The 20,698-nt window shown below is 38.5% G+C and overlaps 1 protein-coding gene across 1 annotated transcript in view; it reads left to right on the forward strand.

Moving 5' to 3' along the window:
• Positions 1-20,698, forward strand: part of ZNF385D (zinc finger protein 385D) — a gene marked incomplete at both ends in the record, with an annotated part of 417,992 nt that overhangs the window by 308,618 nt on the left and 88,676 nt on the right. The window contains one exon of the mRNA XM_084260182.1: positions 17,365-17,475. Within this exon, the coding sequence (XP_084116308.1) occupies positions 17,365-17,475 (111 nt within the window). The remainder of the gene's footprint in view (positions 1-17,364; positions 17,476-20,698) is intronic.

The following is a 20,698-nucleotide window of genomic DNA, read 5'->3' on the forward strand; positions in this document are numbered from 1 at the left end:
GAGATTCAAGGTCAAGTCTTGGTTTGAACTTACTCCGTCAGAGTGTCAAAATAAGCAGGAATAAATCCTGGTGGATAAGGTTCATCTTTAATATATCTTCAGTATAAAGCTAAAAGAGCTTGATAGTAGCACAAGGAATAACGTTTTCATTGGTGATGTTACATTTATAATCACAGATAATTAAATAGCTAGAAAATAAACCAGGCTTAGGGCTGAGAGCCCTGCAGGCATCTAAGAAGATAGAAACGAACCTTCTGGGGATTGCCGTGTACTTCTCGTTTCCTCTTTGTTCAGAATTCTTTCATTAGTTGCTTATGCCATTATTAGGTCCCTCTTACCTATTCTGCTTCGTAGATCTTTCTGGGGGAGACCTTTTACTACAAAAGCAGAGGCAATGCAGCCATATAGTATCCATAGGCATCAATTTATGCCTAAAAAAGAAAAAAAGAATCCTCCAAAATAGCCGGGGCTGAGCTGTTTGTGCTTGGTGGAATTTCTTTTCTGAAAAGATGTGCTAGCAGTGCAGGTGTCTTTAAGTACTGGACTCGCAGGCAACAGCTAAACAGTTCACAGGCAGTGTCTTCACATCCATAGGTACTTGTGTGAGGTACTCCAGACGTAATTACGCCTGTGCTGCCTAGGCAAAAAGCTGTGAATAAGAACAAGTGGATTTGCCAAAAGTTCTACTACATCTGAGTTTTCATATGTTAATTACCTGTTTGTAAGTGATCTTTGTAAAACACTGCGAAATACTCAGATGACACTTCCTATTGTGTTTAAATTCATAACATACATTAAATCCTTTTCAACCTGATTAATTAAAAATACTTAATGGCACTCAAGCTTCACTGAATGTTAAGCAATACTTCCCTTCTGCCTGGGGGTCAGCTGAGGAGGTGGAAGAACTCTCAAGGACACTTGCCTGCAATAGCTCAGTTTCCATCTGCTTCATCCTTTTTTTTTTTTTTTTTTTTTTTTTTTTCCCTAAAATGGTTCCCATCCAGTTCATTTGGGCCTCCAGCCTGGGAGGGCATAGAGCGTCTCTTATTATACACTGGACTTACAGCCTCCACCACAGTCCTCACCTGGTCAGTGAACCTCTGGCTACTTTGTATGTGTCAATATCTATACATCACCAAAATAGTCAGAGCTAATTTTGGATAAGGGCACACTTTGCTTGACCTAAAATCACAGAGAGACCAAAATAATATGAAGTAACTTGAAAGAATTCAAAGAATTCAAGAAAATAAATTAACTAGGTCCAAGCCAAATCACTAGTACAGAAAGCAACCATATCACAGTGTGCCACGGTGGTGAAGTGGATGAAATCCTCCTTGTCATGTTGTCTTTTCACAACAGAAATAACAAAAGCAGTCCCAGAAATGGAAGGCCCTTACTACGTCCACATTTTTTACTTTGTAGATATATTAATATTTAATTATGTTAGTAGACTCCTGGAAGGCATGGAGATTGCTATTATAAGTTTATTTTCAGATATCTTGAATTTTTAGGCTAGTGTTTCTGTATGCACACATGTAACAGGGTTTCTTTCCTTCCTTTGTATCATTTACTTCTGGCTTGATCTATAAAAAGCTCTAAAATCACGGTCAGATTGGTACTTCCCTGACAATACTTTTTTTTCTGAATTTTAGTTTTGACATTCAAATAAAACTTCAAAGAAGAAATTGCACAGAAACGTACACTGTTAACTTTTCATCTTTTTCCAAATGATATAAAAACATGCTGAGAATTATTTAATACATCAGATTTCAGAGATGGGTAGGGAGGGATTAAAGCACTCCAAGTGGTGAATGAGCCATAAATATATTTTCCACAGCTGTTCAGCGCACTCAGGAACACACTAATGATTCAGTCACTAAGACTGACAGGAGATTTGGAATGAACTTTAGTAGCAATCTGTAGAGAATTACTCCAAAACTACAGTCACAATGTGTCTACCCAGTGCAAGTATAAGTGTGTTGTAATAAAATTGGGGTTTGGACCATGAAGAAAATGTGAGTTGGGAGTTGGGTCAGTAATGTAATAATCTCCATTTGTTCTAAATTATTTCTTTTCTGTCTTTTCCTGCTTTCAGCATCCTAACGAGTCTGAAGCAGAAATCAGGCAGATATTAATTTTGCAGTTACAAATACCTTATTAAAATGCAAGCCACCTTCTGACCACCTATTTCTTTCATCTTCCTGGGATCTTGCTCAGCTGACTACCAAATTCTAATATTGTTATGCATGTGTAGCTACTAGCACGACAAGGTTTATTTTCATTGCTTTCATGTGAACTCTCAAACTGTGTCAGAGATTTTGCTAACTTTTTGATTTTCATTTTCTAATTTCATATTTCTCTTTCTGTTAGTGGAAGTGACTCCTGAGCACACACTCTCATCCTGATTAAAAAATTCAGGCAGGTTTTAGTGCTAATGAAGTTATGGAGGAAGTAAGCAGGTTAATGGCTTCTCCTATGCAACATAATCTATGAGCTGAGCAAAGTTAAAATATTTTTCACATGCAAGGAGTTGTAATGGTCTTAGTGATCTGTATGAGGGCTATAGATATAGCTGAGCACATTATTTACCTTCATATTTAACCATTACCTGTCATAAGGGTTTATTCAGCTGTATGTGCAAACTCTAGCACTCCAGTTCCTTATGTGAAGAACGTTATTTTTCTGTGCTGTTTGCTGGTGATGAAATTAATGTAAATAACATTTTCTTGAAGATCAAGTTATGAAGCTATATGAAGACAGTTTGTCACATAGTTTTATATCGTTGAATTTTGTTAGGAAGTACAGTGGAACGTTTGTTCTGAGAGAATGGAATAGAGATGTTTTATGTGCTTTTTTTTCTATGCTGACCTAAGAAAATGAAAAAGAGAGAAAAAAAGTGCCTGTGGTCAAATAATTATACTAGCAAATGTCTACGCCTGCACCTGAAGTGAAAGGCCTCTACCAGATTTTGGAGAAAGATGGACATTCATTTAAGGACTGGGAAAGAAATTCAATAATTTTCTAATTACTCTGTTGTAAAGGGTTGTCACAGACCAAGTGTGCAAAGAAGCAGAGCGGCTTTGCTAAGTCTTTCAACTGAAATATTGAAGTGTTTTACTCTGAAACAGTTATAAAGTGAGAATCTGAAAAAATTCTGTCTCTCCAAGATTCAACTGATGTATTTTAGCCTTTGGTACATGAAAAAAATTTGCTCACTCACACACCTCCTGCCAAAACCCAGGAAAAAAATGTTCTGTCCTTACAGCATTTTTTTTCCTTTCATGGTGCAAGCTACGGAATAAATGAAGTCTTGAGGTCCCTTTTAGTCTCTTATTTTCACTTGTTCTGCAAGTATTTCTTAAGAATTGTGACTTCACCCAGTGTTAAATCTTAGCTCGCTAAGGTTTTGAAACATATTGAAATATCATGAAAGTACAGATTTGATAGAAAATTTTAATTATTTCTGATGCATCCCTTGGACATTTTTAGGTAAGGATGTGTATTTTTAAACATTGTAATTATACTCTTCACCTTAGCTCTTAATGGTTTCGTTAGAGTCACCAGAATAAGCATGGCAAATAAGATTTCTTTTCAATAGGGTAAAAAAGCATAGCAGCATGATCAGGAAGGTGGCATTGCAGAAATATTTTCCCACTCCTTAAACACATATTTACACAATTACTTCTTTTAAAAATATGTAGTATCTTGTAGAGACCACTTTGGACTCCTATGAGCAATTCACTCACAAGAGTGAATCAAGTGCCTCTCTGCCAGTTCTCCGCCTGGCACACATCCTGTTTTGATTGTTGTTGTGTTTAGAAAGACCCCCTATTATTAAATACCAATTATAACATTTAGTCCAGTTTTCTGAAATTCACATATGAATGGTGCTATTGGGAATTTGTTGTGTAACCCTCATAATGCCTGCCAACCTTTTGTTCCAAGCTCCTTTCTTAAGCACAAAACATGAAAATGCCCTTAGCTTTTTTTCAGTTTTCTTTCTCTCACCAGCTCATTTTTGCTTTATTATTGGTTGAAGAAAATGAAATTTGTGAACCTTAGGTTTTTTATCTTTATTGGTATCTTTAGAGATAACTTGAGAGAGAGCAGAACATTTATCTCTTTGTTTTAAGCAATTGTTTTGGGTTCAATCATATTTTTACCATCTGCCACTGCTCATTTAAGTAAGCAGCTGAAAAGAAACAATACACCCCTTCTTTCCTCACCACTTTGGTAATGCCTGCTAGTAGTTCTCCACTTTCAAGGTGGTCTATCTCATGTTAGGCTGTTGTTATGCTGCGGTTCTTGTATTGAGCATTGTCCACTGGATAATTGAGCAATGTGACAAACAGGCCACATTTCATTGCCTTTCATCTTCTCTGCTTTGGGAGAGTCTTTTAAGTCTGGTGTAATTTTGCGTGTCTTTTGGATCAGCAGTGGGGAACAATCGTGGTTTCAATCATGGTTTTGTAATTTGGAAGATTATTATTCGTGGTATTCTTGCTGTGTTTGTTGAAGAAACTGGAAAACATGTTTTGAATGAGATGGGACTGAATAAAAAGAAAGGGCCATCTCATTCCAGAAAACCAGTTGAATGTCACCCTAGAGAGTTCTGAGACATGTGAGGCAAGTCACTGAACCCAGACTTTCACAGACAACTTTGTGGATTGTGAGTCCAACTTGCTGTTGTAAGGCTACTTTTAATCTATGCAACAGTTCCTCAGTTTTGAAAATAAGTTAATTATACTTGTGAAGGACTCACATCCTCTGTCAATGAAGACTGTAGGAGAGCCAATGAACAGGCTGATAATTCCTATTGAAAGCAATGTTTCAGCTTTGTGCAGCAAATGAGGTCTAGGGCTATTCACTGGACAAAACACAACATTGAACAGTTGCTCATCAAGTTAACATTGTCCATCTTCTGGATGAAACAAAGCCAGAATCTTTCAGGGAAAATACATGAAGATATTTCAAAAATGTTAATTCATAAAGATGTTAAATTAAGGTTTTTGTGTTTTTAAGGGCTTGTTCTTTTTGCACTGTGTGTTTCTGTATTTAGCCTACATACACCGATTTGTTCCAGTTTGACAGCCCTTCACATGTTGTTTAGTGTGTTTGATTAGCATAATCACCGTGTGATTATTTCTCACTAGCCTTAGCATATGCAAATTCTTGTCTTTTGACTGACAAGCATTATTAGACAATCAGAGTATAAGGATTTACATAATCTCTATGTGGTTACAGTATTTCTGTGCAATACTACTGTGAATGCAAATCCTTTTGCTCTGACTAGTTTCTGTATATTCAAGCAGCTTGCCAGAAATACTGCTGCTGCCTCAGCATCTCAAGTGGAAAAATATAATGAAACAAAACAAACCACCACCAACAACAAAAAAAACCCCAAACCCACCCCAACCCCCACAAAAAAACCCAACAAACAAACAAATAAAAGAAAACAAGAGAGAAATACTGGAGTCACATCTGAAAGGTGACCAGACAGCTTCTACAACTGAATAGTTGCATGAAAGAAATACAAAAGAAAGATAAATCCTTGCACTCTTACAAGATTTCAACAAAAGAATAAAAAGTTTACTTTGGGAATTCATTCAGAAGTACCATTCAAGTTACATAAACCAATTACATTGTTTGGGAGGTCACTGCAGAAGAAAAGTAGTTCTGTAAATACTGCACACTGTTCTAGTTGTTGCAGGTATTTTATAAAAATTAGCTTATAGTTAACAGCTTGAGTAATATTTCTGTTCTATGTACATGAAAAGCAGCAGGGTAATTCTACCTTGTTTCATTGAGAAGAGCAGAAATGGTAGGCACTGTGTAAAGATGGGTAATGCTGAGTTCAGTTCACTGCATAACTATTCACCATAATTACTAGGGCAATACTGAATAAATTAACTGTAAAAGGATAAAACATGCTTGCTAGCAAGTCTAGAACATGTATTTTAAACATTTGACATCATATTTTTCTACTTGCACAAGATGAAAATATTGTTGAACACATTTTGGGGGCTTAATTGTGCTTACTAAACTCTTTCTGTCATTCCTTTTTAAGTGTGTTTTTTGGTTAGTTTATAAGAGTCTTATTCACAGATGAATGTGATGTTGGAGGAAAAAAACTGGACTGCCAGCCCTTACAATGGGACATATTTGGAATATGTGCAGATGGCTGGGGCAGTAAAAATGAAACTTCATAACTGTGTCTGAGGAGCACATTATTTAGTAAGTTATATGAAATGAAATTGTTAGGAGAGATGTAAAGGGTCTCTGGAACAGATCTGTTCTCAGTCAGTTAATTAAAGTGCTTTCCTTGAATCCCCCATCTGTAGTATACACCACGACTTTAAGTTCATAGTAGAAGAAATTAGATGTACTGAACCTTCTCCCTTGTTGTATTCCTCTGGCTCTTGGAACAATGCTGAGAAAGGTAAAAGTTATGAGAGGCTAACTAAGATACTGCCAGTGAAATTAATTTATTATGGATATGGGGAAAAATATGCATATGAGTGAATTATGGCAGTAGCAAGCTTTGGGTTAGTTTCAAAACGTGATGGCATGTAAAGGTATGTAGAAGAATATTAAGTAAAGAGTGAGGTAAAGAAGATGCATAGAAGGACAGGGCAAGAAACAGGATGAGAGAAGAAAAAAGGTGTGATACATAGGTGGTCACAGCACTGAGCTTGACTGAGTTCAAGTGTCTTGATGATACGCTCACTCACATGTTCAGACATGGCAGGCCCTGTGTGGAGCAAGGAGTTGGACTTGATGACTCTTATGGGTCCCTTCCAACTCAGGAGATTCTATGATTCTATGCTTTTTTTTTATGGAAATACAGAATGTCAAATATACTTAGGATCGAGTCATTGAGCTGCTGTTGAACTGTTTCTGAGCTAGTCACCAGTATATTACAAACGCATCAGGTAGATTGTAGATTTTAGGTCTGATGCGTCTGGAAAATATCAGACCTACTACATGTGCTGCACAGATTTTATTTTATTTTTTTAATATGCACAGTTAATAAATACTTTCAAGAGGTTTGAGATGGTGTTGACACGCGGAAAACACACTTTACAACTTAGAAAGTTATAAAGAAGGTATGTTTAATCGCCGGCGGACGCACGGGGGATAGCTCCTCCAAAGACGTGCGTGCCCGATACAGTAACGCACTCATATTTATACCGCAAATTGTTACAAAATTCATAAGGTCGCCCCACCCGCCTATACATATGCATGGCCTGTCCCGCTTCGTATTAAGATGAGCATTTCCATAGTCTCCTCCTAGTGGCGCAGGCGCAGTGTCCTTTGAGGGTGGTCGTCGGGGGTCCCAAGATGAAGGCTCAAAGTCTTCCTCAGAAATGAACTTTTCACCTTTCTTCTTGACGCATGCGTACTAGGCAAGCTGGGCTTTTATCTAAGCAGGGGGTAACACCAGGCGCCCGTTATCTAAGCAGGGGGTAACACCAGTCCTTGGGAGTTTCCCCGCTATCTAAGCAGGCCATCCATGGAATAAAGGGTGTGACATTCTTACTGGCCAGACCCTCAACCATTTAATTCTATAACAAACATTCCTATAACCTTCCTATAACCTAACATTCCTATATAACATAACATTCCTATAACTTTCCCCGTTTCAATTCCCCCCTTTTCTACAAAGTTAGTAAATTCTTTTACTACATATCCCTCCAATGTCATGAGACTTTAGTTGATATGCGCTCAATGTCATAAAGTATGTAACTGGTTACATGGTGCCACGATTCATTTATTTCCTTGTAGATTGCCCTTTTCTAAAAGCTCTTTTGTATAATGCATTGGAGACATTTTATGCTGGTCCCAACCACAATACAAAATCCAATAATGATGATAATTATCATTATGAGGTGTCTTACCCATAGCCATGGTACTGATATCCAAGATGTCAGTTGTCCCCAAACCTCAGCAAACCCCCAAGAAGTATCATCTTTATTTATTCCTATCCCAACTTACAGATAATACTTCATATCCTGCTGATTGGGGTTTGGTAAAAGCACACTACAAGAGCACTGACTCCCCTTCGGCAACTTCATATTGTTTATGTGGGGCCCATATTTCGAATCCGGCACCAATGTATACCAGGTACATACTTACAAACACAGTCACATGAGTTATCATCGTTGGGGTTGCCTCTGTAGTCGGATCTTCACGGGTCCAGCAGGCTCACTTCTCCACCTTCCTGGGGCCTTCTTTCTGTTAATACCAATAGATATCTGTACCCCCCTTTTCTTGGAAGTTCCGAGAAATCAATTTGCCAATGTTGTCCCGGCCCCTTTCCTCATTCAATTTGACCCATTCTCAATTTTGGTGTTTGATTCAGTACGTCACTTGCAGGTTATTGTTGGATACAATGGGGAATTCACTATTGCAGTTTGGAAGTATGACCACACTGATTACAATCACAAAAGATCCACAAAATACTCTTATTACAATCACTGTGGCTTCCCTAAAACTTAGGATCACAGCTCACAAGCACACAAAATAGTTACTCAGAACGACACACTTAAAACCTTAAAACATATCACATAGTCACTTACCCTGTCTCTCAGGTAAGGGTTCCCAATACATTACTTCAGCCAGCCGCTCGGCTAAGGGGGAAGGGTCTCCTCCTAAGGTTGGAGGAACGGCTCCCAATACGAGCTCGAATGCCAGGGCTTTTTATTTGGTTCATTTTGCTGATGTGTGTGACAGGATGCAGGACTGGGCCTGACATCTTCGGCCCTATCTCTTGCATATTCTCATTGTCTTGGCCCATCGAAACCAAATGCGGACCCTTAGGGCTTGTCAAACAGTTTGAGTAGTGGTTTGACTGGGACTCAGGACATATGTTTGTGGAAGGAAGCCAAGGCTTAGCAAGGTTCCATGCAGGTTTTTCAGGTTCTGTGAAGTGCTGGCTTCAGTCTGTTTACACACAACTCAAGTCGGAGCCATCTACACAGCTCCCCATGAGGTGTCTCTGCAGATAAAGAGCTTAAAAGCAGCCCAAGACTGAGTTGTGTGTTACAACTCCCCGTAGGCCGCATGCTCTGCCTAGGCACTATTGAAACCTGTGTGTGTAGCTCAGCCTTACATTCCACACCGTGACCTGAGTCACAATTCAACCACTTATATATTACTATTGGCAGATGCATGGGTTTCATCTGCATACTTTAGCAGAGCTACATATTCCTTGGTTTTTAAGTGAACCCTTATGTGAGAGATGGATTTTACCATGATTCTTTTGATACAACTGATAGCAATACTTACTATAATAATGCAAATTATAATAACAATTAAGGTCTGCAGCAGGTTATAATCCACCCCGAAAATACCCATCCTATTCTACCAAAAATATTTCCCAACCAAGTGTCCTCTATTTGTTCTTGCAGTTCATGCGTGACTTCAGCTATCTTCTTCCGTGACACCCGGTATCCCTGTAGCCCTAAAAAGTTCAGTAAGCTTACAGTCCAAGAAATGCATACCTCCTTTGTTTTGGTAGCGATTAGGATGTCATCCGCATATTGTAGTATTTGACCTTCTCCTGCATTTTGGTGGTATCACAGATTCTAAGGCCTTGCTGATCGGCCGTTCCGATAAATTTATCAGTGTGCGAATAACCTCTGTGGATTGCCCATCTAGCGCCGCCCGCGGTATCCCTAATGCTAACGCCTTCTTTCACAGCTCATTGCGCTGAGAGTTGAAATGGAGATTGGTTTGTCGAGGAGGGTGGGGATTATTTCTCTCGAAAAACCGTGCTTGGCGGACCCGGCGCTGCAAATTTGGACACTCTTCTAACCAGCCTATCTCTCTGCCACAAATCACCATTTCTTGTAATAGCTCCCCCCACGTTAAAACAGGCTGTAGCTGGTTTGGGTTGTGAGCATTACAGTCAATTGTCTGCAATCTTTTCCTTTAGGGTTTGCATATAGATTTTCAAGGCATGCGGGAGACCCCTAATTAATGGTTTAAGGCGGGTGGGGTCAATTGGAGCAGCAAGGGGAACACCCTGTCTCCCATGCTCATACATGGCTTGTATACACACAGCCTTTTGGCACTGATTCAGCCAGCCCAGATGATTTCAAGGAGCTAGCAGTTGTTCACCCAATCCTGTCCCTGGTGTAAGGGACGAGATCAGTGCATCTCAAGATTGTCTTATCTATCCCCTGGGCCAGGGAAGAGACATCATTAGATATTGACTGCCTTAGGGGCGGCCATCCTATAATTAGGTACAAACTTCACAGGGGCAATACATCCTGAGAGGGCCACACCTTAGTATCCAAATTTCCCCTATTCACTCTCAGGAGGTCACACTGTAGTTACACAGTTACGTTACAAACTTCACAGGGGCAATACATCCTGAGAGGGCCACACCTTAGTATCCAAATTTCCCCTATTCACTCTCAGGAGGTCACACTGTAGCTACACAGTTACGTTACAAACCTCACAGTCAGACCACGTCTCATTCATTCATTCATTCATTCATTCATTTACCCAAGTCACTCACACAATAAACAGTTACACTCAGTTATAGCAAAAGGACACACGTGCAATAGGACAAGACAAAACAGTACACAGATGACTCGAGTCAACCAATTACCAGGTACTAGCCGTATGGGCCATAAGTCACAGTTCAGTGACCCCCCCACTACTCTAGCACTTCCAGGTCCAGGACAAGGGGACTCCGTCGTGCGCGAGACGTCTCTCCGCGACTTATAGACCGCCCCGATCGCGATCACACTCAGTTAATACAGGTGCACGATACAGGTGCACAATACGGGTGCACAATACGGGTGCACAATACAGGTGCACAATACAGGTGCACAATACGGGTGCACAATACGGGTGCACAATACGGGTGCACAATACAGGTGCACAATACAGGTGCACAATACGGGTGCACAATACAGGTGCACAATACAGGTGCACAATACAGGTGCACAATACGGGTGCACAATACGGGTGCACAATACGGGTGCACAATACGGGTGCACAATACAGGTGCACAATACGGGTGCACAATACGGGTGCACAATACAGGTGCACAATACAGGTGCACAATACGGGTGCACAATACAGGTGCACAATACAGGTGCACAATACAGGTGCACAATACGGGTGCACAATACGGGTGCACAATACGGGTGCACAATACGGGTGCACAATACGGGTGCACAATACGGGTGCACAATACGGGTGCACAATACAGGTGCACAATCCCAGAAATATTATTTCACATACCTTGTCCGCAAAGAAGATGGTCCTTGTCTACCCCTGTAGTGACCAGCTGAGAGCGGAGTCCCTCCGAGGAAAAGTGTCTCGGGCTGCAGCTAGGGCGTCCGCGCCTCAGGCGGTCCTGCAGCCAGGCAGAGGAGGTCCCATCTGGGTCGCCAAAACTGACACGCGGAAAACACACTTTACAACTTAGAAAGTTATAAAGAAGGTATGTTTAATCGCCGGCGGACGCACGGGGGATAGCTCCTCCAAAGACGTGCGTGCCCGATACAGTAACGCACTCATATTTATACCGCAAATTGTTACAAAATTCATAAGGTCGCCCCACCCGCCTATACATATGCATGGCCTGTCCCGCTTCGTATTAAGATGAGCATTTCCATAGTCTCCTCCTAGTGGCGCAGGCGCAGTGTCCTTTGAGGGTGGTCGTCGGGGGTCCCAAGATGAAGGCTCAAAGTCTTCCTCAGAAATGAACTTTTCACCTTTCTTCTTGACGCATGCGTACTAGGCAAGCTGGGCTTTTATCTAAGCAGGGGGTAACACCAGGCGCCCGTTATCTAAGCAGGGGGTAACACCAGTCCTTGGGAGTTTCCCCGCTATCTAAGCAGGCCATCCATGGAATAAAGGGTGTGACATTCTTACTGGCCAGACCCTCAACCATTTAATTCTATAACAAACATTCCTATAACCTTCCTATAACCTAACATTCCTATATAACATAACATTCCTATAACTTTCCCCGTTTCAGTGTGTGCACGCAGAAATGAACTGTGATGTGTGACACCTAACAGGTGAAATCCTTCCTGGGAATTTTAGACCTGTTGCACGTGCTTTGTCCAGCTTGAATGCGTAGCTGTGGTAGATGCTAAGTGTCTCCTAAAGAAAAGGGAGCTACCACTCAGCTACAAGCAATATAAGACTGAATGTCCAGCTGTTCTCCAAAACTCAGAGTTTCTGCATAAGTCTTAATATAAAAATGTTACATTAATGTTATGTTACATTATGTTACATAATGATATGATATATAATGTAATGTAATATAATGTAAAATAATTAATATAATATAGCTGCATCTGTACAATTGACCAGCATGAATGTAAGGGAAATTATTGTGATTTTTTGATGCTACCAACATCAGAGGGAAGATGTTCAATTCTCAATTGGAAATAGTCAAATGCCAAAGAAAATATCTTGTTCAAAATATCCCCTAGCTATAAATGACAGTGGCTTTACATGATTGAGGAGCTTGCCTATAGCTTTAGTAACTTTTCTTCTATCTCTCTACTAGTATGTCATAATTATAATGCAGTAGGCAGTTTTATGTTTTAACTGTTTGGTCTTAAAACTGCATTCACCTTGCAGTTTTAAAAATGGAACAAGTTCACCAGTGAGTATATACTGTGAAGGAAATGATAGTACTTTGTTCTATTTTGGCTTGGTAAGGCATTGCATCTGTGTGTGGTTGGTTACTGGATTTACAGTTTGCAATGCTCGTATTGGTTTCACCATTTGTTGGCACATAAGAGAATGAATGATAGGAGCCCCCACAGAGTTATCTTTATTTCATACCAGTTTTACACATATGAGTCTCAAGTCATATGTGGAAATCATAATACCTTGCCTGTGAGTATAATAATATTACAGTATACTAATATTACATGCTTGTTTGACTTAATTATAAGTACAGAAATTATGTTTGTAGAAATGCACGCCTACAGTAAGAAACCATACTCAGAATATCAGTTCTTTAATGTTATTTTCATTGTAGCACTGTGTTGTCTTAGCATCCATATTTTAAGAAGTTCTGAGAGGTATTGATAGCTTTGTCACTGAATTCACTTACCTATTTGAGTAATGGAGGTCAGTCCTTTGGTGGGTAATTTTTTTGTAAATTACCACTAAAATGATCTACAGCAATTTTTTTCCTGAGCGCTTCAATGACCTGACGTGTTTTTCAGCTCACTTAGTATAGGACCCTGGTGATTTCAGTCAATCTTTTGCAGCTAATTTCTTTGGCTTTCAGGTAAAAGTACTTTCTTACTTACATGATTGTTTTAGGCCTATATTATCTTCTGAGCAGGCTCTGGCCATCCACATTATCTTCATCCTTTGTCCTAGATGCTTTTGTTTACAAACATTAGTGCAATTCCCCCTTTTTTTACTGCCAGCCTCAAGCTTTTGAAATACTCAAGACTTTAATACACAATTTTAAGAAAAAACACACACACACCCTTCCTTTTTCTTTTTATTTTTTTTTAAATATTTTTCTAGGATTTGAACCTCTATGGATCAAACTTGTGTGCTTTCCTTTGCTATCAGTTTATTGTTGGTTTTAAGTTAGGCATACTCATGCCTCTGGAATAAGAAGTCATTTAAAAAACACTGATAAAATAATATATATTTTTAAGGTGTTGACATTCAGGGAGAGCTATGTGTTTGAATTTCAGTTTCGGCATAAGAAGTTCTTCACAAAGCAAACAAACAAAAACCCACCAAAAACCCCCTTAGTAATTATTTTTTGAAATTATGTAACATTTAGATTTCTAAAGAATTATGTTTTTCTGTAGGTAAAATTTACCAGCTTGGCTTCTGCTTTCTGCAGATATTTAATGAAATTTAATCAGATGGATATTTGGCTACAGAAGGCCTTCAAGGATAGCAGATATGGTGATTCTGGGAAAGTTGCCCAGGCAGGTAGGATAACATGGGACCTCCTGGGTCAAGTTCTTGGTGTTTTTCTGGTAGATGTTACATCCAGAAAAGTTCATGCAACAGCCACTCCTTTCATCTGCAGCCAGGAAAATAAGTAAGTAAATAAATAAATAAATAGAAAAGAGCTCTTTCAGGACCTATGGTAAGCACAAGAACAAAGAAGCACATGTCTGAAGACATTGGTCTGACAGCAGTAAATTTGAAACAAGCAAGTAAAACCAAATAAGAATGAAGTCAAAGCTAAGAAAACGAGGGGGCCAAGTTTTGTCATGTCTGTACTTTAAGCCTGGATTTTGCTGAAGTATGGTAAACCCCTGAAGATCTTGGGAAGGAAGTACAGTATTAATTAGTTCAAAGAAAGTAAAGAGTATCATGTTGCCACAAATTTCAGCTTGAATGATTTTAAAAATAGAGAATATTATTGTTTTCCTTTTGATATATCAAAACAAAAACTACCTGAACAAAACATAAAACCTTTCATATTTATCTTCATAGACCAAACTAACAACAGTTATCTTGTGGCTTGGGTGAACCTTGAGAAATGTGCTGTCCCTGGACTGACCCCAAAGAAAAGCATGGCACAGGCAGTGCTACATACTAAGAGATACCTGGGGCTGGATAGTGGACAAGCAAGAGGTAGTTAACAAGTCAAACACAGGGCAGCCAACCCCTTTTTGTGTTGTAACTTGCAGTGCAAATTAAGTTGGTGAGAGGAAGTAAACCTCTTGCAAACCTTCCTCTCGTGCACAGCCTTGACAGTTGAATCATAAACTTTCATGTGAATTGCAAACCTCACTGTCATTCACTATAAATGGCTGTAAATTAAACCACTCACGTCTAAGAAATAAAATAAAACCCCAGTGATTGTAATACAGCACAAGTACCAAGTAAAAAGCAGATTTTATCAAAGTTTATCATGATAACTTTTATTTTGAAAGCAAATACCATTTACATAAGTTGAAATACAATTTGTATGTGTAATTAGTAAAATTCAGCAAGCTTAGAAGTGCTCAAAAATTTTGTTAAGTATCTCACCACTTGCTGATTATCTCAGCTACATGATATTATTTCCCTCTTTATATTTCCTTGCAATCCTTGCTCTCTATTTTCTAGCAATCAGCTGCCTCTCTTTGTTCCTCTGACTCTCAGCAGGGCTCCTCTCAGTCTTCCAGTGTCTGTGAGATCTGAGTGCTTATCATGCTGCACCTAGGTATCCTGTTGCCTCTCTCAAATTTCCTGAAAAAAAAAAAAACCTTCTGGAGGCTTATCTGGTGCTTTTGGATGTCTATTTGAAATTTATGGATTGGTGGTATTTCCCAAAAGTAATCTCCAGGAAAAAAAATAATAATGTCAAATACCACTCCAGCATTCTGCCTCAACTTTATTAGAATATGGGACTAAGTTTTGAAGTTTAATTCTTCTTTGCAGTTATCAAAGAGCAATTGGCAGAGAAGAGGTTCTTACTTTGAAGCACCTTTTCTTAATCAACTTGGAGACTATCCAGAACACTTCTTCATTTAGAGCCATAAACACAAATCATCCAGTTCACAATAAGGCCATGTAGCTGTATATCTAGAAGTCTGTATCTTTAGAAGGAGAAAGGGAAGTGTGCAGCAGATAAACAAGAGAAATTCTGCAGAAGTGATTAGGAAAGAAATTCCATGTTTCCATGAAATGAACATAAAATTAAATACAAAATAGATCAACTATTCTACATATACATTATTTTTATTAATTCTGAAAATAATACTTCCCTCATTCACAGTATGTTCCCCCAGAAATCCAACCCCATCTGGAGCTAGAATTCTTACTGTGAACATGGATAAATGCAACTCAAAAAATTGGTGGTCTGTCTCATGAGTAATGGTGGTACCTTTCATATAACCCTTAAAGGGCTTCTTTGTGGGCTTTCTTTACTTACGGCACTTGTGAGATAATGTAAAACTTCAACATGTTATCAAAGAAGGCTGAGCTAATAGTATCTCACAAGTATGGTTAATGTAATGGTTATGATGGATAAAAAAGTGCAGTTTCTGATTTACTCATATCCATGAGTTTGAGGTTTCCTGAAGTATTTTAGATCTGCAGTGGTGAAAGGAACAGTTCCTAAATTTCTGAAGAAAATTTCCCCAAACTTCAGCAGCTATCAAATAACAATGGTTAAGACCAGGTTATCCTTTAGTGTTGAAGGCTACTGGTCTGTTGGTTTGGCTGGTGCAAGAAAGTCACCTCTTGGACAGTGGAGCAGTTGAAAAATGAAGTGCTATTACTCTCTACTTTCCTATCTGGTGGTGTTCTTTCTGATCTATAAAATAGTGGGTTTGGATTGTGGGCTTTTTCATGATCATGTTACTGAGTAAAAGCACAAGGCTTGATCACTGCAGAGTGTTACACAATGTGATGTCAGATGTCCAAATGCTCTGACTGTAACCATCAGTGTGATTCTTGGTTATAGTGGCACCCCTAGTTCCTAGGTGGACTGGTATTCCTTTATGTCGATGATTGCACCAATATATGAGTTATTTTGCTTTCACAACAAATTGAAAAGGACGTTCAAATAAGCAATTCTTCCAAACCTTTCTATAAAGCTCTACTTTTACCTAGTTTTTTTTTTTTTTTTTACCAATCTGAATTTCTTTTCAACAGGAATTAGTTTAATGACCTATTTCATATCTGACATTAAACAGCTGTCAGGTGATGCAAAATTTCTATAGTGAGCTGTTCTGGATTCACTGCAATAGAGGCCATGACTGTCTACCATTGCAGCTTACATGAATAATTGATTACTCTAAGGAGAAGCTCTGATTCTTTAGTTATCAAATAACCCTTTGCTAACAGACTAGAAACAAGCAAATCATGGGGACATGAGCATAGGAAAAAGATGGTTTTCTTTTTCTCAAGACACTATAATGCTGTGTCAGAGTTGAGCAATCATATTTGCATCACCAGAATCTGTGAATTTTTAACAATACAATTAAGGATAAAAACTCACTTTTCTATCAATACTTTTCTTAGTAATTTTATTTTAAATATTCTTGTGTTATTTAGTGAGATATGTTTTCTATGATATAAAAAACATAGATTGGTGTTTTGATAAGGAAACTTGTCCAATATTTACAACTTCTAGCTTTCTTCAGTGAGGGGAGATTGGTACACATAGAATTGAACTAAGGATATGGATTTCAAAAAAGCTAAGGACACTTTTCTTCAGTCCTTTCTGTATTATCTATTTGTAAAACTGCATGAGGAGGAAATATTTATTTTCAAAGAAAAATAGCATTTTTCTGCAGTGTGGGGTATGGTATAGCATGATGCATAATATGCTTTGAGACTATAGATAATATAACATGCAGTGAAACAGCAAAAGCTTTTATTTTTCCTTTTTTTCTCTCGTTACAGATGGACCCAATTCAAAAAGCTGTAATAAATCATACATTTGGGGTTCCTCTTCCTCATCGAAGAAAGCAAATCATATCATGCAACATTTGCCAGCTGAGATTTAATTCTGATGTAAGTCAATCATTTTGTATCAGATTAGAAATATGTATTTAACTTCTAGGATGTGTCATAATGTGTCATAATTTGCATAAATTGAACCTAAATGAAACGTTGTGATTTCAGTTTGTGGCTCAGCAGATGAAAAGGCTGTAGGATGCTTCAAATAAATACAATTATTTGGTAGTGTTTATACACCCAGCCAGATTTTCCCTGCGGATATATCCCTGCAAGCTCATCAACTTCAGTTGTGCTGCACAGTGTAAATAGGAAAATTGATTGATCCATTACTGCTAATAAGGCTGAAATATTTGCTGGGTCCTAATTCTTCTACCAGTCCCTGTTATGTTTGCCTTCCTTTTCAGCTAGTAAATGTTTGAAGCTGTACAGATGTACTTATATTCCTTGTAGATATACCCTCCTTCTACCCTTACAACATCGTCTCTGCCTTGCCAGAATTGTATTTTAATATCCTTGTCCCACCAGTACAAGCTTTTATTTAAAAAACAAGCAAACAAAACAAAACCTCAAAAAAACAACCCCAAACAGTGCAGGTGATTTTTTGGGTTTTTTTGTCAGTGGGCTCATACCTCACATCCTCTCACTCCTGCAATGAAGTAGAGCAAGCTGAACTGGAGATAGGCTCTTATGTACAGGGGAAACACATCCCCCATAATTACCCAAGGAAGTTGTGCTGTGGTGCCTCTTGCTCTGTCACAGAATGCCTCTAGAATTTAACTCTTTTATTTCCATATTGTCCACTGCTATTCTAGTCTCTCCAGGAAGTTTCTTGACATGGGCATCTCGGGGTGGGGGGAAACTTACCTTCCCCTTCCAAATGTCTTTCAGGTCCTCCCTGTTTTACTTCTTTGCATAGAGAAGTTACTTCTGATAGAATAAAAACATTTGAGTTTAGAGTCTACACGTTCCTACCTTATGCTAGTCATATAAAGTAGAGGAATAATTCTAGTGGTCTTCCAGGTTTTTGTAGGCAGTTATTTACATACAATTTGTACCTATTTTTAGTTTATCAATTATTTATCAAAGCCATAAACTTGTCCAAAGCCTAAATTGAACCTTTGCACCTTCTTCTAAGGATCAGCCACCTAGAGATAAAAATAATGCAACTCTCTTCATTCCCCTCACCTTATTATTCCTGAGAAGTAATTTTAACAAGATCTGTCACTATCTCCAGATGCGTCAGCATCATGTGCTTACTTCCACTGATGACTCCAGGTTTTCTAGTCCATGGACTGAATGGACACATTAATGACATTGACATCATTCTCAGAGCGGTGCAAGGAAGGGTGATACATTCTCTGGAGCTGTCGTGTCCTCCACAGATAAAAATTGTCAGAGTCAAATTAGAGTCTTCAATTTAGAAGCCATATACTAGAATTAGGACTGTGGATACTCAGCCATTCATGGGGAGGGGAAGATGGGGACTTCTGGGCCACAGTGGATCCCACTTACTGAGCAGCCCAGGTCATCACTCATAATTTTCAGCTTTGTCTTGTGAAAAAGCAGGTCCCGCTGAATCATAGTATATAGCTGCAGGAGACATCAAACACCTTGGTGTAAAATACCAAAGTGAAACACCTCCTTTCAAAGAGGGTATACCATTTATTAGCCTGCAAAAAAATCCAGACAAAAGGGAGAATGAACACACCACTAAAATGACTTAGTGATTAGCAAATATTCAACTCAGATTGATACATAGAGTGGAAAATTTTGCAGCTGACAGGAACTAGGCATTTTCTAGAATAAAATGTTTGATATAAGAATTCCTCTACACAGAAGCAAACAAGGTATCCGTGAATACTGAAACTTCTTATTCAGAGGACCACTATGCTCCCATACTGGTCCTTCTGCTTTTAGAAAGGATTCCAACGACGGGGTGGGGGAGAATTGTTCACAGAAAACTCTTGGAAAAAAAGCTGTTATGCAAATATTTAGTTGTCCCTTTACAACTTCAAGTGTGCTTCAAGGTTTGAACTCCAATTTGCCAACCCTGTCCAATTGAAAAATCCAGGAGATTTTTCTAATACACCCCTCTCTCAAAGTAGATCAACAACATTGACCTTATGGAATACAGAGACCTTCTTGCTGTGTATCTTTCACTTTTCTCTCTTAATATTCACCTCATTTTTGAAGCAACTGCAGAGCTGCTGACTGATGGAGTGATTATGATCCAAATGCTTCCCAGCGATTAACTTGGGACAATATCTCTCCCCCTTTTCCCTACCACACAGAAGAGATTTGTGGATATCTTTATGATGGTCTCTTCTCATTCCAGTGCATATAGCTATTACTGCTGAAAATCACAAAGTGCTCTGCTGAGGCTTTTCAAGAAATAATAAGTAGTTGGAGTTCCACTGCAGTTTAGAAATGCTTTTCTGTGATGTGAGGGGAATAGGCAGAGCTCAGTTCCCCAGTTGTTTGGGTAATTCCAAATGTCCACAAGTTTTTGAAGGAAAAATGTGCTAAACAAAAGATTTAATGTTAAGATTTAAAGAAAAGATTGCTTTGTAGAAAAAGAACTATTAGCTATCATTTTTTGATAACTCTACTGTATGAATGGCAAGCACACATTGTATTTTTCTTCTTGTTATTATTATGAAAAAGTTTTCATTTGCTGAGTATTCCTACCTTTCATTTTCATCATATTTTGTTGAATGTGATTTAAAACCATAACAACAATAAATAGCTTTTCTGTTCAGAAACCTAGGGCTGTGTGGCTGTTCTATCAATATGTCTTTATTTTTAGATGCTGGAGATAGGATTTATACGAGAGTAATGAATAGAAATTCCATTTACCTACTGCATGACAGTATTATGAAAATGTTTACAATAAAACTGGTCTGCAAGATTTTTCATTTTTGCAGAGAATACAGAATTTTTCTCCCCTTTGATACAGATTTCTTTCAGAGCAGAAGAGGGTTTTTTCCTGGTTACACGGTATCAAAATTACATTTCAAAGAAAAATGAGAAAAGGCAGTACAATAGTCTAAAATCATTTAGCTTCTTTCTAAAGGAGTTATCTATAAATCTTCATGACAGCTGTGTGTTCAGTATTTCTTTTTAAAACAAATCTTCTCATACAAGGGAAGGGAAAAATGAACAAGTAACTAAAGCCTCTCCATGCTGAGAAAAAACATTAGAGCAGCAGAGGTAGGTTCTATGGAGTCTGTTTCAAACAGAGAAATTTTTTTTCTTTCTTTTTTTTTTTTTTTTTGCA

The sequence above is a fragment of the Gallinula chloropus genome (assembly GCF_964237585.1).
Source record: "Gallinula chloropus genome assembly, chromosome: 2".
Classification (NCBI taxonomy): Eukaryota; Metazoa; Chordata; class Aves; order Gruiformes; family Rallidae; genus Gallinula; species Gallinula chloropus.